The sequence below is a fragment of the Erythrolamprus reginae genome, chromosome 7 (assembly GCF_031021105.1).
Source record: "Erythrolamprus reginae isolate rEryReg1 chromosome 7, rEryReg1.hap1, whole genome shotgun sequence".
NCBI lineage: Eukaryota > Metazoa > Chordata > Lepidosauria > Squamata > Dipsadidae > Erythrolamprus > Erythrolamprus reginae.
This window is the reverse complement of record NC_091956.1, coordinates 36,238,630-36,264,869: the sequence shown is the minus strand read 5'-3', so window position 1 is coordinate 36,264,869 and position 26,240 is coordinate 36,238,630. Positions and strand designations below refer to the sequence as shown.

General features: G+C 42.0%; 1 protein-coding gene across 2 annotated transcripts in view; it reads right to left on the bottom strand.

Annotated features, from left to right (window-relative positions):
- The window catches only part of TMEM128 (transmembrane protein 128), a 39,764-nt gene extending 31,098 nt beyond the window's left edge, over positions 1 to 8,666 (bottom strand). The window contains exons 1-2 of one of the 2 annotated variants that reach the window (XM_070757333.1): positions 8,558 to 8,666; positions 5,475 to 5,616 (exon numbers count right to left, since the gene is read on the bottom strand). In XM_070757333.1, the coding sequence (XP_070613434.1) occupies positions 5,475 to 5,616; positions 8,558 to 8,639 (224 nt within the window). In that variant the 5' untranslated portion in view covers positions 8,640 to 8,666. Of the gene's footprint in view, positions 1 to 5,474; positions 5,617 to 5,739; positions 5,855 to 8,557 lie in introns of those variants that run through there. The other variant, XM_070757334.1, reaches the window with a different exon arrangement.
- Positions 8,667 to 26,240: the final 17,574 nt, after the last annotated feature.

Below are 26,240 nucleotides of genomic sequence, written 5' to 3'. Positions count from 1 at the left end.
AACACTGGATAAGTATGCCGAGCTTGGAGTTGGGGCCAACTCAGAGAATTGTGCATATTTCCTTTAAATAATTATATCATGTATCTGAAATTATGTGTATATTGAAATAGAAATATGTTCTTACATGTTTTTCATTCTAGTATTTGGCTATACACTGAAGGATAAATGCCTCTTCTGCATGTTTCCAACCAATATGGTATTGAGCTTTCTTTTGCCAGTTGGGGCCTGCAATGCTTGGTATTGTCAATCTATCTTGTTTGTGGATGCTTTTTATTGAGTGGAATCTATTCTGACTGCCTTAGTCCACCTGCCATCAGTTCTTTCTGCTATATGACCAGTCCATTTCCATTTTTTATACTCGTTTGTTTTCTATGTGCTGATCGTTCTATCTTGTATTGTGGTGCCAGTTATGTATCTTTCCATGGCTCTGCACCACTCATAGATTTTGTACTGATTGTGAGTGTCCCTGTTTCAATGGCATATGTTTAAACAGGAAGCATTCACCAATCAAAAAGCATGGAGGGGGATTGTTCTTGAAAATTACACTTAGCTTGCCAAATGTCTGCCAACCACATTTAACACAGCATTAAATTTTCTTTATTGTATCATCTTCCATTGAGATCTGTTGACCAAGGTATATACAGTGGTCTACTATGTCTTGTTCTCCACATATATATTTTTTTCTTTTCTTTGGTGAATTTATTAAGTATGACCTGGCTCTTTTTCAAGTTTATTTTTAAGCCAAATTCTCCTCTTTTTTGCACAACTGTTTGTAACTCTTCTGAATCTTGATTGTAGGTACTGTGTTTCCCCAAAAGGACAAGCTATCATGTTTTTGAACGCATGCACTAAAATTAAATCCTATCCCCAAAACTACTCCTACTTAAGCACTCACCCATCCACGGAAAGGGGCGGCATATAAGTCCAATCAATCAATCAGCTCTGATTGCTTGCAGTGCTAACAACATGGGGTTAGGAGGTGAAGTGGCGAAGGGGGCACTTGCCCCATGAACCCCGCACACTCTTATCTAATGATCTTACGAGCTATCTACACAAAATAGCCTGACCATTGGGCCATTTCTGCTGTTAGAGGCAAAACGAGTGGGAGGCCGAGCCCTGCACCAGGCTACCTAACATTCGCACCCGCCATCCACACAAAACAGCCTCGTGGTGGGCACTCTTACAACCCTGGCTAATGGATTGCCTTTGGTGTACAATTGTGGCTACAAAAAGACCATGAGGCCAAGTGACATGCCCCATGAGCCTAGCACCACCTTATCTAACATTAGCACCAGCCATCCACAATTGTTTTGCTGGTGTTTATTTTGCCCCGACCTATGTGTCTGGCGCATGATCCGGCCTAGATTATAACCATCATAAATATGAGTCAGTTGCCAAGCTACTGAATGTTGACCATGTGACACGCTGGCAATGTTGCCATGGGTATCTGAATGAAAAACAGGCATAAATCACTTTTGTTTCATTTGGAGAGAGGAGATTGCAAATATCCCAGCCAAGAGCACCAAATCTAAAACCTCCTGCAACGAGAGCCTCTTTTTTTGCTGAGTAAAGACAACTCTTCTTGGCTGCACCGGACCACATTGGTGAGGACAAAATAAACAACAGCAAAAACATTGTGGATGGCTGGTGCAAATGTTAGGTAAGCCGTTGTGAAGTGTGTGGGGAAGCTGCCCCCCCGCCTCATACTGGTAGATGGGGGCAGTGTTCCCTCTAATTTTTTGGGGGGGTGGGCGGAAAAATATAGTGTTTGAGCGGCAGTCCCTTTGGGACTGGGTGGCACAGAAAAAATAAATAAATAAACAAACAAACAAACAAATAAAAAACCCACCCTGTTTTGCCTCAGAGAATTTCAAAATAAAATACTGTACTGTGTGTCTATAACAGTGAGCTCATAATAGGGCAACTCTATCAATATCAAAATGCCACTTAAATAGTTGAGCTAGTTTCAAACTAGATTTTGATTTTCTTTCTCTCTTCCTTACTCCCATTCTTTTTCTTTCTCTTTTCCTTCCTCTCTTTTTTCTATCTGTTTCTCTCTCTTCCTCTCTTCCTCTCTCTCTCCTTCCCTCTCAGCTTCTGGGCAGGTTTGGAAAACTCTGAGTTGATGATGATTTTTAAGTGAGCGATTGCTCACTGCTCAGCTTAGAGGGAACTATGGATGGGGGGGATTAAGACAACCCCCAAAAGAAACCCTAGCCATTTCTTCGGGGGTCAAAAGAAATCGAGACCACGTCTTATTTTCAGGGAATGATAGTACCGTATTTTTCTGAGTATAAGACACATCTAGATTTTAGAGTGGAAAACAAGGAAAAAAGTATTCTGAAACAAATATTGTAGTAATATTACAATACAAATCTAATAATAATAATAAATAATAATAAATAATAATAATATATTATTTAATAAAATACCAGTGTAGCAGAATACTTTTTACAAATGTGTACTTTTTACAACGATGTACACTTTTTACAAACTTCAAACTTGACAGCTTTAAGAATCGGGGCGGCTTCCAACAAGAAATACAGTTTACAAATCCAATATTTATAAACAAAAGACATTAAAAAGCCTTTATTAAAAACAATCACACAACTCAACAAACCATGCATAAAATGGGACAACCGGGGGAATCAATTTCCCCATGCCTGGCGACAAAAGTGGGTTTTTAAGAGTTTGCAGAAGGCAAGGAGGGTGGGGGCAGTCCTAATCTCTGGGGGGAGCTGATTCAAGGGCCGGGGCTGCCACAGAGAAGGCTCTTCCCCGGTCCTGCCAAACGACATTATTTTGTCGACAGAACCTGGAGAAGGACGACTCTGTGGGACCTAATCAGTTGCTGGGATTCGTGCAGCAGAAGGCGGTCTCGAAGGTATTCTGGTTCGATGCCATGTAGGGCTTTATAGGTCATAATCAACACTTTGAACTGTGACCAGAAACTGATCGGCAGCCAGTGCAGGCTGCGGAGTGTTGATGTAACATGGGTAGATCAAGGGAAAATGTATGATTTTATGACTTTGCATTATTAATTTAAAATATACGTGGAAATGTAGATTGTTGAAAGTTAATAATAGTAAATGCTAAGTCCTGAAAATTAATTGAGCTTGGAAATATTGAATGAAATTATAGAAAAGTAAATATGGAAATATACAGCATTAATTGATGCATTGGTGTTCAGATAGATTTTCATACTATTATTAGATTATTATAATACTATGATAAATATTTAAGAAATGAAGATTTTAAAGCATGGATTTATTAATAGTTGTGTTTTTGGTTTTGCTGGTTGTTTTAGTTTTAATAGTAATAGATTTTGGTTTTGTTTTATTATTACCGTATATACTCGAGTATAAGCCGAGTTTTTTAGCCCCAAAAATGGGCTGAAAAACACAGCCTCGGCTTATACTCGGGTCATTGACAAAGTCACCACACGAGGGCGCCATTGCTTGAGCCAGAGCGAGGAGGCACCAGCTTTTGTTCCCTCTGGCACGCCGTAGTTCCTCTCCCTAGCTCAAAGAAGGCAGCCATTTGCAATGGTGAGTCGGATTAAAAAGGCCCCCTGCTGTCAGATTCTCCTCCCCCTCCTTTGAAAGGATTTAAACTGTTTAAAAAATGGTATTTTGTGGTAGTTGCTGTCCTTGCTTGGATAGGATCTAATAATGTGTTATGAGGCAGAGCTAGACAGGAATTCTTTTTCTATCTGTCTATCTTTCTATCTATCTATTTTTCTATCTATCTATTTTTCTATCTATCTATCTATCTATCTATCTGTATCTATTTCTTTCTATCTATCTATCTATCTATCTATCTATTTTTCTATCTGTCTGTCTGTCTGTCTGTCTATCTTTCTATCTATATCTATCTATCTATTTCTATCTATCTATCTATCTATTTATTTTTCTGTCTGTCTGTCTGTCTGTCTATCTATCTATCTATCTATCTATCTATCTATCTATCTATCTATCTATCTATCTATCTATCTATCTATCTATCTATCTATTTTTCTGTCTGTCTGTCTATCTTTCTATCTATATCTATCTATCTATCTATCTATCTATCTATCTATCTATCTATCTATCTATCTATCTATTTGGTTTTCTATGATGATAACCTCACAGCAGCTAATGCTGAAGCTCTTCTTTGGATACACTTATTTGTTTGTTTGTTTATTTATTTATTTATTTAATTGGATTTGTATGCAATCCCTCTCCAAGGACTCAGGGTGGCTCACAGCATATATAAAAACAGAACAATAATGTAAATCCAAGTAATGATGAGAAGGAATCCAGTTTTGAAGGATTTTAACTCTTAGGTTTTAGCTTTGTTCCTGATCGAGCTACTTTTTTTACTTTTTAATTTATTGTTAATATTGTTAATTTGTTTACCCTCTTTTAAATTTACAGAGCTAGTTTACTGGTTTTCTTTAAAATAAATATTCTAAAACATGTCTCAATTAATGTAATTTTATTGTTTTCCATTTTTATAAGTTACCAGTAGCCACTGCATTTTCTAACCTCGGCTTATACTCGGGTCAATACGTTTTCCCAGTTTTTGTGGCAAAAATTGGTGCCTCGGCTTATATTCGGGTCGGCTTATACTCGAGTATATACGGTAATTTATTTTAATAAAAAAGAAGGGAGTGCTGAAGGGACTGCTGTTCAGACACTGTACTTTTCCGCCCACACCAAAAAAAAATTAGAGGGAACATTGGTTACAAGGCATGTAGCTCTCATGGGGAATGTTTGTGGGGGAAGTTGGTATTATTATCATGTAGCGGGAAGCTAGCAGAAGAGACCTAGCAGTGCCAATGTTCAGTAGATCATTGACTGGCATTGTGAAGGTTAGAGATGAGCATCCTCATTCAGTTTCCTTCCAAGTGCGAAGTGAGCGCTGTAATACACTACACTGCCTGAATGCTGCGATGAGTGCCCAAGATTTGTGCGCGTTGGGTGCCCAAGATTTTTTTCACCAATTGCTGAGTTTTTAATTTTTTGGCTGAAGGAGAATGGGTATGGCACCACTGCATTGATTGACGCTTGCTCTTGAATATGGTGATAAGCCCAACTTTCATCTCCTGTCACTAAACAGTTGAGAAAAGCAATTCTTGGGTGGCACTCACTGTTGATTTTGTGCACTTCAGTAAGCATCTTGGGCACCCATTGCAGCAGCGTTCATGCCCTTAGCATTCAGGAGCATATTACAGCATGCACTTTGCACTTGGAGGGAAATGGATAACCCTCTTACTTCAGTTACTGAAAATTTTGCTATATAGGTGTAGATAGGAATATTGAGTTACCATTAAAATGATTTTAGAATTAGACATTTATTTTCTCAAATGGTAAGATGTATAATGTACTGAAAGATTGCAGAATCTATCAATAATTTTAATAAATATTTTTTCCAAACTAACATGTTGTTCAAAGAGAGTAACAACTTTCATTTGTATAAAAACAGAACTTTACCTTTCTTTTTGAATAATTTCCTTAACAGTTTTAAAAAAGTCAACATAATATGTAATAGCTATTGATGACAATATCCAAAATGCAGAATGAATGTTAATCCTAGGCAGAGGCTTCTCCTTTTTCTCCATGTTTGTACCTGGAACTGTAAAAATAAAGCCACTGTTATTCTGTAAAGTGTAGTAGCTGAAGTTTAATGTTAAAAAATAACAACAAATATAAATTACTAAAACAGAACACTTTCATTCTTAGTTACAATTTACTAAACCTGAACAGATTCTTCTCAAGGCTTCATGACTTTCTTGCATGCCTGTTAGAAAGCATATGCTGTAAGCACATAGCAGGATTCCAGCAAATGTAGCTTGACCGTACCAGGAAGCAGTACCACCTTATCTGAAGAAAAAGGATAAAACTACAAAAAGAAAACACTTCCAAAGCCCATCCAACAACCCTTTCAAACCAACTAATCCATCAAAATGAAATGACAAACAAATTTTCAATGTACAGTTCCATTCCTCCAGTTAGTTTCTGTGTCTACAAAAAAGTTACAAGAGCCAATTCAAGCCATGAGAACAGCTATTTTATCTATATTTAAACAGTGCATATAAAATTACATATACAGTGATACCTCATCTTACGAACTCCTCTTCATAAGAACTTTTCATGATATAAACCCAGGGTTTAAGATTTGTTTGCCTTGTCTTAAGAACCATTTTCACCTTACGAACCCGAGCTCGGGTGCGTGGGCTCTCTTACTGCACGTGCACTCTCTTACTGCCGCAGGGATTTCCCTGCCTTGTGACTGCCACCGCTGGGATTTTCCATTTGCTTGCCACCCCCACCGGGATTCCCCAACTCCGGACTGCCAATATCAACTGTTGTCGGCCAAAGCGCCTGGGATTTTCCCTTTGCTTTCCAGTGGCTGGGCAAGATGCCCCCTTTCCTCTTCCTCCTCCACCACCTCCTCCTCCGGAGCCTGCAGGGACAGCCATGTACTCCCCTTTGTCTCCCTGGCCAAAGAAGCAGTGGCCAGTTGAAGTAGCGGCCCGGAGTCCTAATCCGGCCGCCGCTTCTCCCTCCGATCCTGCACGGCTTCTCTGTCTGGGAGAAACCGCTCTGAATTCTCCTTGCCCCTTCTTCCCATTGGAAAGAAAAATAGAAGGAGAAAGAGAAGGGAAAGAGAGAGGGGGGAGTGTGTGTGTGTGTGTGTGTGTGTGTGTGAGAGAGAGAGAGAGAGAGAGAGAGAGAGAGAGAGAGAGAGAGAGAGAGAGAGAGAGGCTGACTGCCTCTTCTTTGCAATGACACCAGGTGAAAGTTCCCCCACCCCAACCTTTGGTTACATTTCCCGGACTGGCAAGTTGCACTATTTACGTTCTATTTTCCTCCTTCCGCTTGATCCTCGGCAGCTGGGCGAGAGGACAAACCGCTCCAAGTTCTCCTCGCCCCTGCTGCCCATCAGAAAGAGGAGAAAGAGAAGGAGAAAGACAGGAAGAGAAAGAGAGAGAGGGGAGTGTGTGCGTGAGTGAGAGAGAGAGTGGGGGGGCTGACTGCCTCTCCTTTGCAATGACACCCGAAGGTACCTGGCTGCTTTGTCCCTATCTCAGGTGAAAGTCCCCCCCCACTTTGGTTATGTTTCCTGGACTGGCAATTTGCACTTCTTAAAACTGTCCCGTCCCTGTCCCACGCAGCTTCGCAGCCTCATGTTCCCCTCGAGGTGTGTGTGTGTGTGTGGATTGGGAGGGGGGGTTCCCCGTCTTGCTCGGAGCTGTTGCCCCCCCCCAACCAAGCGTGTTTTCGGGGTGCGCTGGGCTGGCAATGGGCTGCCCTCAGGAAACCCGGGTGGGGGCTATCTATCCATCCATCTATCCATCATGTCTGTCTGCCTGTCTATCCATCCATCTCTCCATCCACCCACCCACCCACTCACCGATCCATCTAGAGGCTTGCTTGAGAACTGAATGGAAACAGTTTTAAGAAGTGCAACTTGCCAGTCCCGGAAACGTAACCAAAGGTTGGGGAGGGGAACTTTCACCTGGGAAAGGGACGAAGCAGCCAGGCAGCTTCGGATGTCATTGCAAATATATGGACCCTCTCCATATATTTTAACTTCCGGTTCCCTAATAGTCTTTGTTGCTCTCATATGCACTCTTTCTAGATATATCTTTTTCTGAATTCTACAAACTAATGCATTGTTCAGCCATAATAAAACCAAACCAATATTGTACTGTCTGGCCCAGCTGATCCTGTCTTGGATTGGCAGGTTTTGGATTTCTTGGATCAGACTGTTAGTGTGTGTAAAATCAGCCCCCCCCCCCCCCCACTTTTTCCCTCGTTTCTATCTGGAATATCTTTGCCATCTCCATGCTTTTTTATTAGTGTTAGCTGCTCTTTTATTTTTTTTCACATTTGCATACTGCAGTTACTGGGAAATGGGCAGTCTATAAATTGAATAAACAAATGCTTTGTTTGTTACTTTGTTATCAAATTCAGCTTACAAGGTGTTAGTGAAATACAGAAGGATGTCGGGAGCCTGTCCTTTCCTGGGGACCTTCAGACAGGCACTCCAGCCCAGTCACCTCACGATTAGATTACCAACGCACTTCGTGGCTCCACTACCACAAACTGCTCTACCGCCGGCTAGAGCCATGAAGTGGACAGAGGGTTCGAGTCCGCTATTTCTCGAGCTACCAGGGGCCTGCTAGGCTGGCTTCCAGGGGGTTGTCATCGCCTGAAAAGCCTTCTGAGACATAGGGCCCGGTTCCCTAAGGAAACTCCTATGTCCAGCCGTCTTCCCTGCCTGACCCGGATGCCCGGCCTATGGCGGAACACGCTTAGAAGCCGTCTGCTACCAATCAGTCCCCCCTCCCCAAATGTTGTCAGCGCCCGAATAGGAAATGCTACTCCCGCCTCCTGGGCAAGCAGATACACCCAAAACGAGGCCCTCCGGAAGCCTCCCTGCTCCCAAGTCAGGGCAGTTCCGAGTAGAACAGGGTAGACATCGAGCGGACGCTGCACTCTGCAGGAGACGACGAAGCCCCTCGGTTCGTGCACCCGTCCGCTTCCTTGAGTCAGCAAGACTTACTTACTATTGTCCTGTTCTGATTCACGGCCGCTCGCCTGCCCTCGCCGCCGGCGGACCAACAGCTGAACTTCACCGTAGTCCGGCATCTTTCAACCACGAAAGGAGGGCGGCGGAAATGACGCAATCGGAAACCAGAAGCACAGCGCCCCGCGCCCCACCCCCCTTCTGTTGTGTGGGAATGGGATATTGTTCTGACGCGTCTGGTGCGGTCCGAAGTGTATTTCTGAGGCCTCGGCCACCACCGAGTAGAATCCCCGGTGTCCGCCAGCAGGGAGAAGGATCCTTGAGGAAATAGAGCTGGGCCGATGGTGTATTTCTGTACGGTGCTAGAAATATCTATGTTCAGGTTAATCTATTGATAGTACGTTATGGAATACAGTATACTTTAAACATTTTAAAGTATTCTATGTTGCGTATAGTGCGCGTTTTGCGCTTTGCTGTGAGCCGATCGAAAAATAGAGAATGCAGAAAAGACTAAAAACAGACCATTTCCACACAATCAGCATACAGAAAACTCAGTTTTGAAATAGACGTTCTCATTTGATTTTTTTTTTTTTACAAAGAATTATCTTAAAACTGGAATATATTGAAAAAGATCACTAAGAGATAATCTATTGAGATTATTTCTCATCCTAGAATGGTGTTTGTTGAATTTTGACACAGGAATTCACACGAGATGTTTGAGCAAAGAATAGAAACGTTTGGTTCTCTTCTGGTTGGGCAAGAGTGGTATCTCCCCCGCAAGAGAGAGATGCCCTACAGAAGCTAAATGCAGGTTAATATACCTAATGAAAATATCTCCCATTTCAACGCCACGTCGCTGAGGAGCAGCCCCAGATTTCTCTAAGGGCTGCTTTCTCTTTTCAATAGCCTTAGTGCAATCGCTGACTTGCAGAGCCGGCGATTTGAAGGGGAAACCCTGGTGAATCTGAAGGAGGTCAGCTGACCTCTCCAGGCAGCAAGGAAATCCCCAAGGCTGATCACGAAGAAACCGGCTATTAGCCGGTCTGAAGACGTGGCGATCTGAAGCAATTAAAAGGAAGCAACTGAGGAAACGAAGATAAGATATCTACTTTAGAAGAAAGAACAGGATTAAGTCCGAGCGCTTAAAAGCTGTGATTGTGATTCTCTTCTGTTTTACGGTGATTAAATATGAAGAAATTTGCAGGATAAGGAGAAAGTGTTGGTGGCGAGAATGGGCGTAATGGCGACGGAGAATTAATGGAACAGTTAAAAGAGGCGGTTACCAGTAATAAAAGCCGGTTACTATGTAAACATATCCACTGTACTCTGACAAAGTGAAGTACAGAAGGACATATGTAACACATATAGTCTGGGGAAAATTGAAGAAAATTCAGGAACGGAAAGATTTGAACATCTGAGATCAGTAGACAAGGGCAAGAGTTTGTGTGTGTGTGTATTTTAAAGCAGATGCTATGAGGAAATAATATAGACAATTATAACAAACAAAATTGATTGAGAAAATCAGAACACCAGATAACATTCCTTTCTTTTTGTTTCACAATCTAAACTTAAAAAGAGAAGAACAGACTATAGAACAAACTTAAACTTTGGATGAAACCAGGTTGCAATGCCTTGGTCTCTTCAGCTTGAAAGAGACGTTTAAAGAAAGACTTATAGAAGACTTTACTATCATCTTGACCTGGATTGATTGACTGACTGATGAATTTTCAATTAGTGATTTAAGAACTGATTTTTATATTAATTGATTCTAATTATATTACTGTCTCAGTTTAAATTTATAATTGATTGGTTAACCTTTAAAAAAATTTAATATTCTTTTAAACTAACTTATTGGGGGGTAATTTTAGTGATGGATGTTTGGGATCGGAAGGAAGGTATGTATGAGATGAATGGAATTAACAATTGGGTTAGCTTGCTTGGCGATGTTGAGGCAGGAGGGATGGGGGAACCTATCTCTGGGGTGGAAGAGGGCCAAAAATTCCAGTGCTGCTGAGGAGAGGCAGATATCACGGGAGATGTGGGGCAGGCTGAAAGCGATCCCATGTTCTTGCCCCATGGACTCAACCTGGGGCTCTGGTGATGAGTGCAATCCAGGCCCTGGACTCAGGCTGCTGCTGCTCAATGCCAGGTCGGTTGTGAATAATATCCTTCTTATCTGGGATCTTATCCTGGAGGAGAAGGCTGACCTGGTATGTGTGACTGAAACCTGGCTGGGCCCAGAGGGAGGAGTTCCTCTCTCTGAAATATGCCCAGCCGGGTTTCAGGTTAATTTGTTTATTATTTTTACTTTCTTAAATATTTTAAATTATGTAATAAATAAAATCTAGACTTTAATAATAATAATAATAATAATAATTTATTAGATTTGTATGCCGCCCCTCTCCAGAGACTCGGGGCGGCTCACAACAATAATAATAACAATATGACAATGTGACAAATCTAATATTTTTTTTAAAAAGCATATAAAAACCCATCATTTAAAAACCATACAACACAAGTATACTATACATAAAACTATATAACCCTGAGGGAGATATCTCAATTCCCCCATGCCTGGCGATACAGGTGGGTCTTAAGCAATTTACGAAAGACGAGGGTGGGGGCAGTTCTGATCTCTGGGGGGAGTTGATTCCAGAGGGCCAGGGCCGCCAGTTTGGGAAGGGCAATATAGCCTGCATGATAAATCACTGAAGTATGTATGAAATTATTTTGTTAATGGAAAAAAAGCATATACTAATTTATATACTTGAGACAAATTATAGTCTAGTGTATAATTAATATATAAATATAGTGACTTTAATGCTAATATAATACAGTACTAATATCTGTATATACTATTATTAATTTAATTTTCTTTTATTTTCTTCTGTATTTACTATTTTTTCATTTTAAAAGTGGAAAATTAATAAAATTATTTAAAAAGAAAAGAAAATACTTCCCATTCCCACATCAGCTATCTGAAGGGATGGGTTACAGCCTACCGCAAGGATACATGCAAATTCCTGCCTAAAATGTTGCTACTTTGTTATTTTCCCATTTCTAATAATTCTGCTAATTCTAGTGTTCCCTTATACAGTATAACATACACTATTATTTTGCCAACTTGTCAGGGCCATAAACCTCTTGAGAAATAGCTCTTCTTTGTATAAGCAAAACTCATTTTATCTACTAAAGCCAAACAAAGGAATTTCCACTCCCAATAGTATGCATATAATAGTATGCTTTTAAAATTAATGTTTGTATTTCCTTAGAGTTTATTATTTAGTATTACAGTATTTAGTGTTTCCCTGTTTGTTTATTCCCTATTATTTTCTCTAAAGGCTTAGAAAAATATTCACTTTTTTTTTTAACTTAGCTTTTCAGTGAATTTTCATCTGCTAATTGTGGCCATTTTCCACAGTTACACACACAAACACAGTCTGAGTCTGAGTGGCCCTCCTGAGCTCTGTTTTCACTGACAGAAGGGTGCAGGAGGCCATCATGGCTGAAAAGGTGACCCTTCCAAGCTCTTTTTTTGCTGGGGTGAAGCTATAGGCTGTGGAGTTCATCCATTAATTTTACTCCATATGCAATGCTATATGCGAGAAAGCTATCTCTGGCACATTTAAGAGTTTTGGGAAGTACTGCCTGGGTGCATATTCCAAAGAAAGGAACAACCAAAGGCTAGAAAGCTCAAGTTTATGAGCTATGAGCCAAGCTCAAAAGGCTATCGTTTAGTGATGGAAGTAAAATATTAGTGATTTCCAGGTCTGCTATTTTGCAGAGCAAAATTGGAACAGAATTGATGCAAATTTTGGGAATGATTTGCTTAGTGATGGTGATCCATTTAGTGACAGTAACTCACTTAGTGATGGTGTCAACATTCAGGGAGGAGAAACTGAAAAAGCTGAACAAAATATGAAACAAGAAAGAATTGACATACAGGAGCAGTCAATGCCACGCAGGTCAGAGCAGTGGAACAAGGGGATTCCACCTGACAGGTATTCTGCCAATAAAGTGTTTAATGTATGGTATGAGCAAAAAAACTATAAGGAAGTATTGGCATTACCTAAAGTTGAATAAGTAAAATGTAAAGAAATGTAAACAAGGCAATGAAATCCATGGAAGAATATGAAGTACAGTATTCGTGTCAATGACTTTGCCACAGGGAAGCAAGGCTGTGGGATGTAAGTGGGTATACAAGAAGAAAGTACTGCCCAATATAATATAAAGCAAGATTAGTGGCACAAGTTTTTTCACAGATGAAAAATGTACACTATGATGAGGTATTCGGGCCAACTGTAAAGAGTGAAAGCATAAGACTTGAACTAGCATTGGCAGCAGCACATGTCCATAAAATTTGGCATTTTGACATAACCATTGCATTCCTCAATGCTGAGTTACAGGAAGAAATTTACATGGTTTAAGCACCAGGGTATGAAAGTAAAAGGCCTAACACAGTATATAAATTGAACAAGGCCATTTATGGGCTGAACAGTCAGCCAGGAATTGGAATATCTGTTTAGATCAGGAGTGGGCAATTAATTTTGCCATGGGGCTGCATGAAAAATTGGGATGGTTTTAGAGGGCCGGACTAATATAATTAACTCAGTTCTACCCAATACTGTATATGCGAAGGTAGTAAGTGTGAAAAAGGAGCATAAGTCACTTTTTTCAGGGCCATTGCAACTTTGAACGGTCAGTAAATGAGCCGTTGTAAGTTGAGGACAACCTGCCTTCTCCCCTAGATGTTTTCTGTGGAGCTTCAAAATAGACTCCTGATCTTCTAAAAGAGTACACTGGTCAGACAGATAATCTTCGACTTCTGTTCTGATCCCAATGGAGGCCAATGTTTCTATTTCCTGAGTAAGATGGTTATTAAGTGAGTTCTGCCTCACATTACCACTTTTCTTGCCACTGTTGTTACGTGAATCCCTGCAGTTGCTTGTCAGAAAATCCCAAAAAATGTTCACATAACCCTGGGACATGGCCACCATCATTTGTTTGTTTGTTTGTTTGTTTATTTATTTATTAGATTTGTATACCGCCCCTCTCCGTAGAATCGGAGTGGTTCACAACAACAATAAAACAATTCAAGACAAATCTAATAATTTAAAAACATTTTTAAAAACCCGTTATTAAAGCAGACATACACACAAACATACCATACATGAATTGTATAGGCCCAGGGGAGATGTCTCAACTCCCCCATGCCTGACAGCAGAGGTGGGTTTTAAGGAGTTTACGAAAGGCAAGGAGGGTGGGGGCAATTCTAATCTAAGGGGGGAGTTGGTTCCAAAGGGCGGGGGGCTGCCACAGAGAAGGCTCTTCCCCTGGGTCCCGCCAAATGACATTGTTTAGTTGACGGGACCCGGAGAAGGCCCACTCTGTGGGACCTAACTGGTCGCTGGGATTTGTGCAGCAGAAGGCGGTCCCTGAAATAATCTGGTCCAGTGCCATGAAGGGCTTTATAGGTCATAACCGACACTTTGAATTGTGACCGGAAACTGATCAGCAACCAATGCAGACTGCAGAGTGTTGGTGTAACATGGGCATATTTGGGAAAGCCCATGACTGCTCTCGCAGCTGCATTCTGCACAATCTGAAGTTTCCGAACACTTTTCAAAGGTAGCCCCATGTAGAGAGCATTACAGTAGTCGAACCTCGAGGTGATGCAGGCATGAGTGACTGTGAGCAGTGACTCCCGGTCCAAATAGAGCCGCAACTGGTGCACCAGGTGAACCTGGGCAAACACCCCCCTCGCCACAGCTGAAAGATGTTTCTCTAATGTGAGATGTGGATCGAGGAGGATGCCCAAGTTGCGGACCCTCTCTGTGCGGGTCAATAACTCCCCCCCAGGGTGATGGACAGAGAGATAGAATTGTCCTTGGGAGGCAAAACCCACAGCCACTCCGTCTTATCAGGGTTGAGCTTGAGTCTGTTGACACCCATCCAGACCCCAACAGCCTCCCGGCACCGGCACATCACTTCCACCGCTTCGCTGACTGGACAAGGAGTGGAGATGTAGAGCTGGGTATCATCTGCATACTGATGATAACTCATCCCATGCCCTTGGATGATCTCACCCAGCGGTTTCATACCTCACCCCATGCCTCTGGATGATCTCACCCAGCGGTTTCAGGTAGATATTGAATAGCAGGGGGGAGAGGACCAACCCGTGAGGCACCCACAAGGGAGTAAACTTTAGGTCGACCTCTGACCCCCCACTAACACCAACTGCGACCGACTGGAGAGGTAGGAGGAGAACCATTGAAGATCAGTGCCTCCCACTCCCAACCCCTCCAGCCGGCGCAGAAGGATACCATGGTCGATGGTATCGAAAGCCGCTGAGGTCGAGAAGCACCAGGACAGAGGATAAACCCCTGTCCCAGGCCCGCCAGAGATCATCCATCAATGCGACCAAAGCATTTTCCGTGCTGTAGCCAGGCCTGAATCCTGACTGTCAAGGGCCTAGATAATCGGCTTCTTCCAAGGACCATTGGAGTCGGAGCAGCACCACTTTCTCAACAACCTTCCCCATAAAGGGAAGGTTGGAGACTGGCCGATAGTTGTTAAAAATGGCTGGGTCCAGAGAAGGCTTCTTGAGGAGGGGGTGCACAAGTGCCTCCTTGTAGGGATCCAGAAAAGACCCCCCCCCCCCAAAGAAGCATTGACAATCTCCTGGACCCAGCTCCGTGTCACCTTCCTGCTGGTGGAGACCAGCCAGGACGGACACGGATCCAGTAAGCAGGTAGCGGAACTCACAGCTCTAATGGCCTTGTCCACTTCATCAGGTGTCACCAGATCAAACTCTTCCCAGACAGGTGGACAAGTACAAGCCCCAGTCACCTTGACTGACTCATTGTCAGTCGACTCTGTTATCCAATTGGAGTCAAGGTCCGCCTGGATCCGAGCGATTTTATCAGCGAAAAACGTGTTAAAATCCTCGGCACTACTCTGTAAGGGCTCCCCAACTTCCCCCTGGTTAAGAAGGGAGCGGGTCACCCTAAACAGAGTGACCATGTGGGATTCCGCTGATGCAATCAAGGCGGCATGATACGCGCATCTTGCCGCCTTGAGTGCCACTTTGTAAGTCTTAATAAAAGCTCTTATAAGTGTTCGATTCAGACTTACTCTTCCTCCATTGCTTCTCTAGACCAGTGTTTCCCAACCTTTTTTGAGCCGCGGCACATTATTCATGTTTTCAAAATTCTGGGGAACACTGAACGGGGGGGCGGGGGGGGGGCTAAAGAAAAGTTTGGACAAAAAAAATATCTCTTCCTCCATTTCACTCTATTTCTCCCTCCCTCTTTCTCTCTCTTCCTTCCCTTCTTTCTCTCCATCCCTCTTTCTTTCTTTCTTCCTCTTTTTTGCTCTTTCTCTCTCTCTCCCTCCTTCCCTCCCTCTATGTCTTTCCCTCTCCCTCCTTCCCCCCTTTCTTTCTCTCTCTTGCTTTCTTTCCCTCTCTTTCTCATTCTCTCTCCCCTCCTTTCTCTCTCTCTCTCTTTCTCTCTCATTCACCACGCCAGCAACAGAGAGAAAAAGAAAGAGCGAGAGAGAGCCGGAGAGAGAGTGGAGTGCGCAGCAGCCATCAGCCTCCTCGCCCTCCCAGACGTCCCCAGCGCCCGGCCTCGCGCTGCCTCCCGTTAGTCCGGCCGACTTTTCCCTGCTGCCGTTTTCTCTTCATGGCGCAAAGCCACACAGTCCCGGACTCCCGGATTGCTCGCTTCTCCGGCCAGCGCGGCGCTTTCCTGGGCAGATGGCTTTGCTGACCGTAGAAGCGAGCGATCCGGGAGTCCGGGACTGTGTGGCTTTGCACCATGAAGAGAAAACGGCAGCAGGGAAAAGTCGGCCGTTTTCTCTTCATTGCGCAAAGCCACACAGTCCCGGACTCCTGGATTGCTCGCCCCAAGGCAGGAGGCGGCGGCGGAGGAGAGGAGGCGGATCGCGCCCCAAGGCTTGAGGCGGCGGCGGCAGGGGAGGAGAGTGGGCGGATCGGGTGGGCAATGGGGCAGGGCGGAGAAGCCAGGGGCGCGTTTGGCCGGAGGCACCGTGGGGAGGCAGAGGCAGCCGCGGCTCCCTTTACTCCTACTGCCGCACCTCCCTGCCCCTGCCTCCTTTTTCCTGCCTTCCTTCTTTGGGGCCCAGCAGGAGAACGCCGGATACGGCGGTCCAGCACCGGCAGCGCCCCACCCAGCTGGAGCTTCCTAGGGGCGCCGCGGCACACCTGACGGTGTCTCGCGGCACACTAGTGTGCCGCGGCACACCGGTTGGGAAACGCTGCTCTAGACGTATCTTCTGGTGTTTCAACTCATAACTACGGACCAGTTGTCAAGTGTCCAAAGTTTGATCCAATAACCCCTTAATTTTTCTAACAAAGTCCTTCCTTCCTAGAAGGAAGAATAGAAAGAATAAAATGGAAATTGGGATTCAAAAAAATAAAAAAAATAAAAGGGTTTGGTTCAAAGTTCTGCTCAGATTATAAAAATTGGAGTTTGAGAAGGGTTGATTAAGCTTGGAGTATTGTTTTGTTGCTCTTTTTTTAACTTGAATTATTTTTTCTATTTATATATATGAATTTAGGAATTGCTGATCTGTTTTAATAAAGTTAGAAGTATTAATTCTAATAAGATAGGTAGTAGGTGATACTGATTTGGATTAATGCATAAAGAGCGCATGGAGCACATGGCGGGCTGACACTGGAATGGGAAGCTCATGCAAGCACGCCGTGCAACATTTGGTGCAGGAATAACCTTCACCGGTGGAAGACTTCCCTGCACTTTCCTTGCCGCTCCCTCCCAACTCCGACACCTGACTCCTGCACAGCCTTGGAAAAGACTGCACAGGGGGGGGGTTGTTTGCGTGGCAGCATAGCCGCCCGCCTTAGAGGAAACATTGGCGGGTGGGCTGGTCACAGACAGCGGGCAGGCCGAATGCAGACCGCGGACCAACCTTTGCCCAGGTCTGGTTTAGATACTGCATTGAAAGGTCTTGGTTTCAAGAGTTGTAAGGCTGATGGTTGCATATACTGTACACTGAAAAATTACAAGGTGGGGCTTGTCAACTATTAGCATGTGTAGATGATCTTTGTTTCATTGAAAAGGTTGTATTACAGTAAAAGCGATATTCAGGTATCAGGGACCTGTGAATGTAGATCTTCAAAGAAAAGTATCTGAAGAATATTAAATTATTTATGTCTCTTCCAGTCATAAAGGGAAGAGTGTTAGAATATTCCTGATTGTTAACAAAGTCAGCTAATGAATAGGTATAGCAACTAAATCAGCTAACGAGAGCCAAATAAATCTGAGTCTGTGCAGATAATCGAAATTGAAAATTAAGTTTAAGGCTGGGTGTGGCTCAATCCTTTCTGCTCTCTTGTCCACTCTGTGCTTGTCTGCTGCTGAAATGAAACTAACTATTCTCGGCTACCTGTAATTGCAATGCACTCTACATAGGGCTACCCTTGAAAAGTGTTCAGAGACTTCAAATTGTCTAGAATGCAGCCGACCGAGTTGTCGTGGGTGCACCTTGGTACACCCATATAACACCTATACTCCATGAGATGCACTGGCTTCCTATCAGTCTCCGGACACAATTCAAGGTGTTTGTTATTACCTATAAAGCCCTATATCACTTAGGGCCAGATTATTTACGGGACTGTCTCTTGCCACATTCATCCCAGAGACCAATTAGAGCACACAGAGTTGGCCTCCTCAAGGTCCTGTCAGCCAAACAATGTAGACTGGCAGGATCTCAGGGGAGAGCCTTCTCTGTTGCCACCCTGGCTCTTTGGAATCAACTCCCACCTGATGTCTGCACTGCCCCCACCCTGCTGGCTTTTCATAAGACCATAAAGACCTGGCTATGCCGGCAGGCCTGGGGGCCCTAAATCAACACCAACTTGACCACCTGTATGAATATGATTCTGCATGAATATTATGTATGTGTGTTGTTGAGTTGCTCTGCTACGAGTTTTAATTAGAGTTTTAGAATTTAGATTGGTTTTTTATTGACGTCCTTTTTATTGTTGTTTGTAATTTTATATGGTAATTTTATACTGTTGTAAGCCGCCCTGAGTCATTCGGGATTGGGCGGCATAGAAGTGAAATAAAATAAAATAAAAATAATAAATAATAGAAACAATGGATATAAACTAATCAAGGAGAGTAACAACTTGAAATTAAGTAGAAATTTCCTAACATTGAGGACAATTAACCAGTGGAACAGCTTGTGTTTAGAAGTTCGTGCTTCATCACTGGAGATTTTTAAGAAGCGACTGGACAGACTTGTTTGAAGTGGTATAGGATTTCCTGCTTCAGTAGGGGCTGGATTAGAAGATCTCCAAGGTACCTTCCAGCTCTATTCTGATTCTGAATATGTTACCCAAACACCAGAAGCAAGAAAGGTCCCTGGAAGGATCTGGGGCCTCTGAGGCATCTGGGGAGGTCTGCAGGCAGACTTCAGGAAAAAGGAGATACACTTCAATTCTGTGTGAGAAAAAAAAGTTAAGCAATATACAGTGGTACCTCTGCTTAAGAACTTAATTCGTTCCGTGACCAGGTTCTTAAGTGGAAAAGTTTGTAAGTAGAAGCAATTTTTCCCATAGGAATCTGTAAAAATAAATAATGCGTGCAAACCCATTAGGAAAGAAATAAAAGCTCAGAATTTGGGTGGGAGGAGGAGGAAGAAGAAGAGGAGGAGGACAGTCGCTGCCAAAGGAAGAAGGTGAGGTGAGAAGAATCAAAAAAATCCAAAACTTTAAGGCTTAAAAAAAAAGAGGGACTCTGAGGCAGCGAGGAGGAGCACGCACCTCCCATATACCTGGCGCGAGGCTGCCTCCCATACACTGCGCCAGAGAGAGAAACCCAGGCGGGCGAGAGGGGGGAACCTCCTGCTCCTTTGACCAAAAGGTGGCTGCGGCTGCTGCCTCTTCCTTCCCATACTGAAGGGCTCCCCTTTTCTCTTGCTCACTCGCTTTGTAGTCAGTGCCTTTCCTTTATTGTGGTGACTCCTCAGTTTGGCTGAAGCCGAGTTGATCTGGACGGGGCAAAGCGCCCCCTTTTGCCTTTCCATGCTCAGACACACCGGGAGACAATTTCATGCCGGGTGTATGGGGGGTCACCACAGCGAAGTGGTTTATTCCCTCTCCAAGAGCCCAGAGAAAGGAAAATGCTCAGTTCGCTCTGGGCTTCCCGAGGCAAGGGAGCGTTTTTTTTCTCTGGACGCTGGCAGAGGTTTAGTCTCTCTTCAAACACCCAGAGAAAGGAAAATGCTTTGTTCGCACTGGACTGCCAAAGCCTCCTTAAGCACCACTGAAAGGCTCCTCTGGCAGCCCAGAATAGCCCGAGATGGCCAGGATTAAAGGGGGAATAGCAATAAATTGGCCGGGCCTGCGTGCTGCTCTCAAATTTCCTGGGAAATTTTTCCGGGCTTGGGTTCTTAAGTAGGAAATGGTTCTTAAGAAGAGGCAAAAAAATATTGAACACCCGGTTCTTATCTTGAAAAGTTCTTAAGTAGAGGTGTTCTTAGGTAGAAGTACCATTGTATATGGATGTCAGTTATTGTTCCCTATGATAACAAAGGAATAAGTTATGAGCTAATAAATACTATATCACTTTTGTTATAGTTTTTTCATACATAAGCCTCTAGTAAAGTAACACATTCCACTCTCACAGTTACAAAATATTGAAACTGCCAAAAAATATTATTTATTTATTTATTTTGTCCAATACAAATTGAAAGTTAATAGAGAATAAAGAGAATAGAATAAAAGAGAATAAAAACATATACTAGTAAATATCAGGGAAGGGATAGAAGAAGAGATATGAGAATAGAATACATCAATGAAGAGTAGAGGAAGGATATATGAATGGGAGAAAAGATATATAAAATATAGGAGAGACAATTGGACAGGGGACGGAAGGCACACTAGTGCACTTATGCTCGCCCCTTCCTGACCTCTAAGGAATCTGGAGAAGTCAACCGTGGAAAGTCTAAGGGAAAAATGTTGGGGGTTGACACCACAGAGTCTGTAATGAGTTCCACGCTTCAACAACTCGATTGCTAAAGTCATATTTTTTACAGTCAAGTTTGGAGCGGTTGATATTAAGTTTGAACCTGTTGTGTGCTCTTGTGTTATTGCGGTTGAAGCTGAAGTAGTTGTTGACAGGCAGGATGTTGCAGCATATGATCTTGTGGGCAATACTTAGATCATGTTTAAGGCATCGTAGTTCTAAGCTTTCTAGACCCAGGATTGTAAGTCTAGTTTCGTAGGGTATTCTGTTTTGAGTGGTGGAGTGAAGGGCTCTTCTGGTGAAGTATCGTTGGACCTTTTCTAGGGTGTTGATGTCCGAAATTTGGTGTGGGTTCCAGACAGGTGAGCTGTATTTGAGGATGAGTCTGGCGAAAGTTTTGTAAGCTCTGGTGAGTAGTGTGAGATTGCCGGAGCAGAAGCTACATAGGATCAGGTTGACAATTTTAGAAGCCTTTTTGGCGATATTGTTGCAGTGGACTTTGGCACTTAGGTCATTTGATATTAGTATTCCAATGTCTTTTACTGCTTGGGGGTTGTTTATCAGATTTTGTGTGGTTAGTTTGTATACGAGGTTCGGATTCTTTTTGCCGATGTGGAGAACAGAGCATTTGCTAGATGATATTTGAATTTGCCAAGTGTTAGACCAATCTGAGATGAAATCAAGGTCTTTTTGGAGAATAGTTGTGTTGTCTGTGGCAGTGTTTTTCAACCAGTGTGCCGTGGCACACTAGTGTGCCGCGAGACATGGTCAGGTGTGCCGCGAAGAAGGAAGCTCAGGTTCCGGTCTCGCAACTTTTTGCTGAGAGAGAGAGAGAGAGAGAGAGTGAGAGAGAGAGAGAGAAAGAGAGAGAAAGAAAGCAAGAGTGAGAGCAAGAGAGAGAGAGAGAGAAAGCAAGAGAGATAGGGAAAAGAGAGAGAAAGCAAGAGTGAGAGAGAAAGCAAGCAAGAGAGAGAGAGCGAAAGAGAGAGAAAGAAAACAAGAGAGAGAGAGAGAGAGAAAAGGAGAGGAAGGGAGAGAGAAAGAGTAATGAGAGAAAAAAGGGGAGGAAAAAAGAGAAATGAGAAAATGATTGAGACAGAGAATGAGAGGAGAGGAGAGAGAGAGAAACAAAAGAGAGAGAGAAGTGACTCTCGATTTAAAGCATATGATAAAAATCCCCCAGCCCTCACCTTTTTTTGGAAATGGTTCAAGAGTGTGTATACACACAGAGAGAGAGGGGGGGGAGGAGACAGGGATGGGAAAAGAGAGAAGAGTGTCTTAGGGTGTCATTTTGGTTGGTGGTGTGCCCCAGGATTTTGTAAATGTAAAAAAATGTGCCGCGGCTCAAAAAAGGTTGAAAATCACTGGTCTGTGGTATTGAAAAGTTTTACATCATCGGCAAAAAGAACACAGTTGCTTATGATATGATCGCAGAGGTCGTTGATGTAGAGAATGAAAAGAGTAGGTCCTAGTACGCTGCCTTGGGGAACACCACTTTCAACAGGGATGGGGGTGGAAATGGTGCTTCCAATTTTGACAATTTATTGTCTGTTTGACAGCTGTAATCCAGCTGTGGAGGAATCCTGAGATGCCATAGGATCTAAGTTTTAGGAGTAGTTTGTCAAATACCGAGAAATAAACCAGGGGTAACCAGATGAAAAGACAATTTCTTGCAGAAGCAGTCCAGAGAATCACTTATCTAGAAGTAGCACTTGCTCAGTTGGCAAGACATCTTGCAGAACTAAGGCTGTGTATCCTGGAGGGAAAAATCCCCACCTAGATTAATACTTGCCTTAAACTACAAATCTGTTCTACATTATGCTGCATTGAAGTGGGGCTTTCAAAAACACGGAGATAATAGTAGGTTTCCATTTGTCATTCATAGACATGGTCCAGTCTGTTGTGAGTTGCTGCTCTAAGTTAGATGGATGTAACTGGGAAGATGTGATCCTTCAGATAACCTGGTCCCAAGCCATGTAGGGCTTTAAAGGTGACAATCAGTACCTTGCATTGCACCCAGAAGCAAATCAGCAGCCAATGCAACTCCTACAAAAGAGATGATACATTTGGATGCCTGAGTCTGCACAAGACCATGTGATGATGTCAATCAAGAGAAAGGAGGCAACCTCTTGTGGGAAGGCACTTCTTTAGGACAAAGCCTGGCACTTCCTTTTATTATCCTCAGTCACATACCATTACTCATCAAGTTACATCTCATTGGGTATTAGAGAATACAGGATCCTGTTGCTTAGTTAATGCATGGGGGTCTTGTACTTTACCTTGTAGACAGTGAATGGTCAATTCATGTTGGTTTAGAGTCCATGGCCTAAAATTAGATTCCGACAACATTACTCTTTTTACTTGTTTCTTAAACTCAATTAAACAACCGTACACACGATAACAATATAATTCAACTAACTACCTTATTCTATACTAACTGAATCACAGCTTTTCTCTTTTCCAATACTTACATAAATATATTTTCTTTTCTTTTTCCTTTTTTAAATTATTTTCATTAGTGATATATTACTGACACACCCATTAACATACTATTACACCATGTCGTATTTCCTGATAACGTCTGTCACCTAGGCAGATCCTCCCTTTCTCCCTTCTCTATTATTCTACAAATACTTTATAAAATTGTAAACCCATCTTCCTAACTACCTTTCTATAAATATCTTTCTTACTATCCCTATCACTACTTGTTACTACCTTTTAAATAATAAGATAAGATAGAAAAATGAAGTATTTATAGTAATAAGATATAAATGTGTACATTGAATTTTTGTTATAAAGTAAGATATATATGTCAGAATACAATATCATGTATTAATTATTCCTATCCCTTTTTAAATTTATGTACCCCATTTTCCCTTCCCCCATTTACCTTTTGTTAACCAATAAACTTTATTTTTTTTAAAATGTATGGAATTTCACGTAGACAAAAGGTCACACAGGTCAGAGTGCTTATCACAGAATGTCACATTTATCTAGTGTGGTTTACCAGCCTCTAGGGTGTGCCATTCTATCTCTACAATGTGGGCAACTGCATTTTGAACCAATTGGAGCTTCTGGATGCTTTTTAAGGGCAACCCCATGCAGAGCATAGTTGGAAGCAACTAATTATCTTCCTTGAATAATTTCAAGCTGCCACACTAAAAATGTCATTAAATAGTATTAATAAATAGTCATTAAATAGTGTCTCATATCCAATGAGGTTCTCACAACCATTTCTGGTTTTTTTACTTGGTTTTGTTTAGTGGGTGATCTGGTGGTGGCAGCTCATTACCCCTTAGATTAGGTGTTCCTGTATCTTTAGGTGTTTTCAAGATAATCAAATTCCCAGGAACACTGATTCAGTAGTAATTACATAGCCATACAGAACAACCTTGGCAACATAACTAAACCAAATGGCAACACAGAAAAATGCAGATTTTGAAAATTTTTGCTCTGTAGCTAGTCCACTTCAGAAATGTAATTCCATGTCTTTGTGTTTTGGGATACATTTATGTGTAATGAGGAAAAATTGATGATCTTAAATGGAAGATGAACGGTATAAATGTTATTAATAGTACACAATTTACATTGTATTTCTGTGTGCATTCTTCTTTAAATTACCACCAAACTCTTGAATGCACAGTCAAGAAACATGACTAGCTACCATCTGTTGAAATGCAATCGGATGCTACAGTTCAATCTAAGTTTGACATTGAACAATCAGTTGAGTTCAAGGGAGAATTCTCATGTGTATATTAAATTACTCTGCAACCTCAAAATGACCCTTTAAGAAGAGGACATGGATAATGGTGTATTTGTTGCAAGGAATGCAATAGCTATAAGCAGGTATACATTTGAACAGGATGAGAAGAACCAGGCAGCTAAGCAACAAGAAAGCCAAGTGAGGTACCCTTGGGCATCCAAACTGAAAACTGAAAAAGGAGAGCTAATGTGTTATTACATCCTGGACCACATACAGTGTTTACAAATTATACTAAAATAAGAAAAAATATAAAGTGTCCAGCCAGCAGTCCTGACAAAAGCTATGTTGCTCCTCGTAGGGAAAATAGAGAGCAAGATTATCAACAAAGAAAACCTATGTAAATTTCTGCAATGACAGATTTTTGTTGTTGTTGTTGCTAGTATTAGTAGTAGTAGTAGTAGTAGTAGTAGTAGTAGTAGTAGTAGTAGTATTTATTAGGCTTGTATGCCACCCTTCGAAGACTCATGTTCATGTTATATTATCATTTTGTTTGAGTATGTCCAGTCAGTATTTTGACTGAGTGAATGAATTCAGTTATTCTATTTCCACTTGCAGGTCTTAGGGCTGGAATGTGTATTTAGACTCCCTGAAAATTCCTCTTAATGAGATTTGAAATATATCTGAAAATAACATACAATGGTATTTCAATGCAAGCAAAAACTGCGGGACCACAAAATAGACAAAATGATAAGAAATGAAGAAGCTAAAGTGTTCTGGGATTTTAGAATACAAATAGAAAGGGACCTACAACACAACACCCCAGATTTAACTATTGTTATAACAATGCCCCCCCAAAAAGGCTGCATAGTGGATAAGGCAGTACTTGTAGACAGTAGAACAAATGAAAGCAAAAATATTACCAACAGTAGCAGCCGTCAGATTGCGCAATTTGCATGCAACCACTCTGGTGCCAGTCTGTCAGGTGGTGCCATCTTTTTTCTTGAATTTTTTGGCTTTTTTTGCTTCCTGCACATGCGCAGAAGCAAAATTTTATGAGGAGATGCTCACAAGTGTGAGATTTCAGCACATTTTTGCTTCCTGACTTTAGCAACAGAGTGTTTAATGCTGGAACTCACTATCTGACTCTGCAGTTTTGTCACCTCACCCCCCAAAACCTTACCCTTAGCCTGTCCACTCTTGACCTCACCTAATTCCTAAGAGGTCAGTAAGGGGTGTGCATAATTGCACCAGCAAGCCTACCATCCCTGTCCTAATGTTCCCTCTTATCAGTACTCATCAGTACTCATTTTATGTATATAAACAATGTTATATCTATGTATATTACTAATGCACGCTTGAATGAATGAATGAATGAATGAATGAATAATAAATAAAATGAAAGTAAGACAATACATGTACTAATCGAATAGACATTTGTTATGGACAAGAATATATATGATGTGGATGTCATTAGAATTATTGACTAAAATAGAAATGATAGACCAAATATATGATCAGACTACAATCCAATTATAATGAAATGGAAAGGACATCAAAAAATATCAAGATGGACACTGAACCAGAGAGCAGTAAATGAAAAATCTTTCAAATACATATGGGAAAAGAACTGACTTCCTTTTTTAAAAGAAAAGAAAGAAAGAGGATACCTCCCTACAAAATGTGTGGAATACTTGTAAAGCATATACTAGAGGACTAGTAATTATATTATATGAGAAAACAGAAGAAACAAAAGATAGAAAAAGAAAAAAGAGATGGAGGAAGAATACAAAAGGTTGGGGGGGGGGGTTGCAAAATTATCCACAAGATAAAACAAAATAAATATGACCCTACAGAAACATAAAATGAAGAGATTGCCCAGAAAATAAAGCAGGTAAAACAAAACTTGTTTGAAAATGCAAATAATCCAGAATGTTGTTTGGCCTATAAAATTAAGACAGATATGAAAGCATTAAACCAATTAATAGACATGAAAGGAAATTTACACT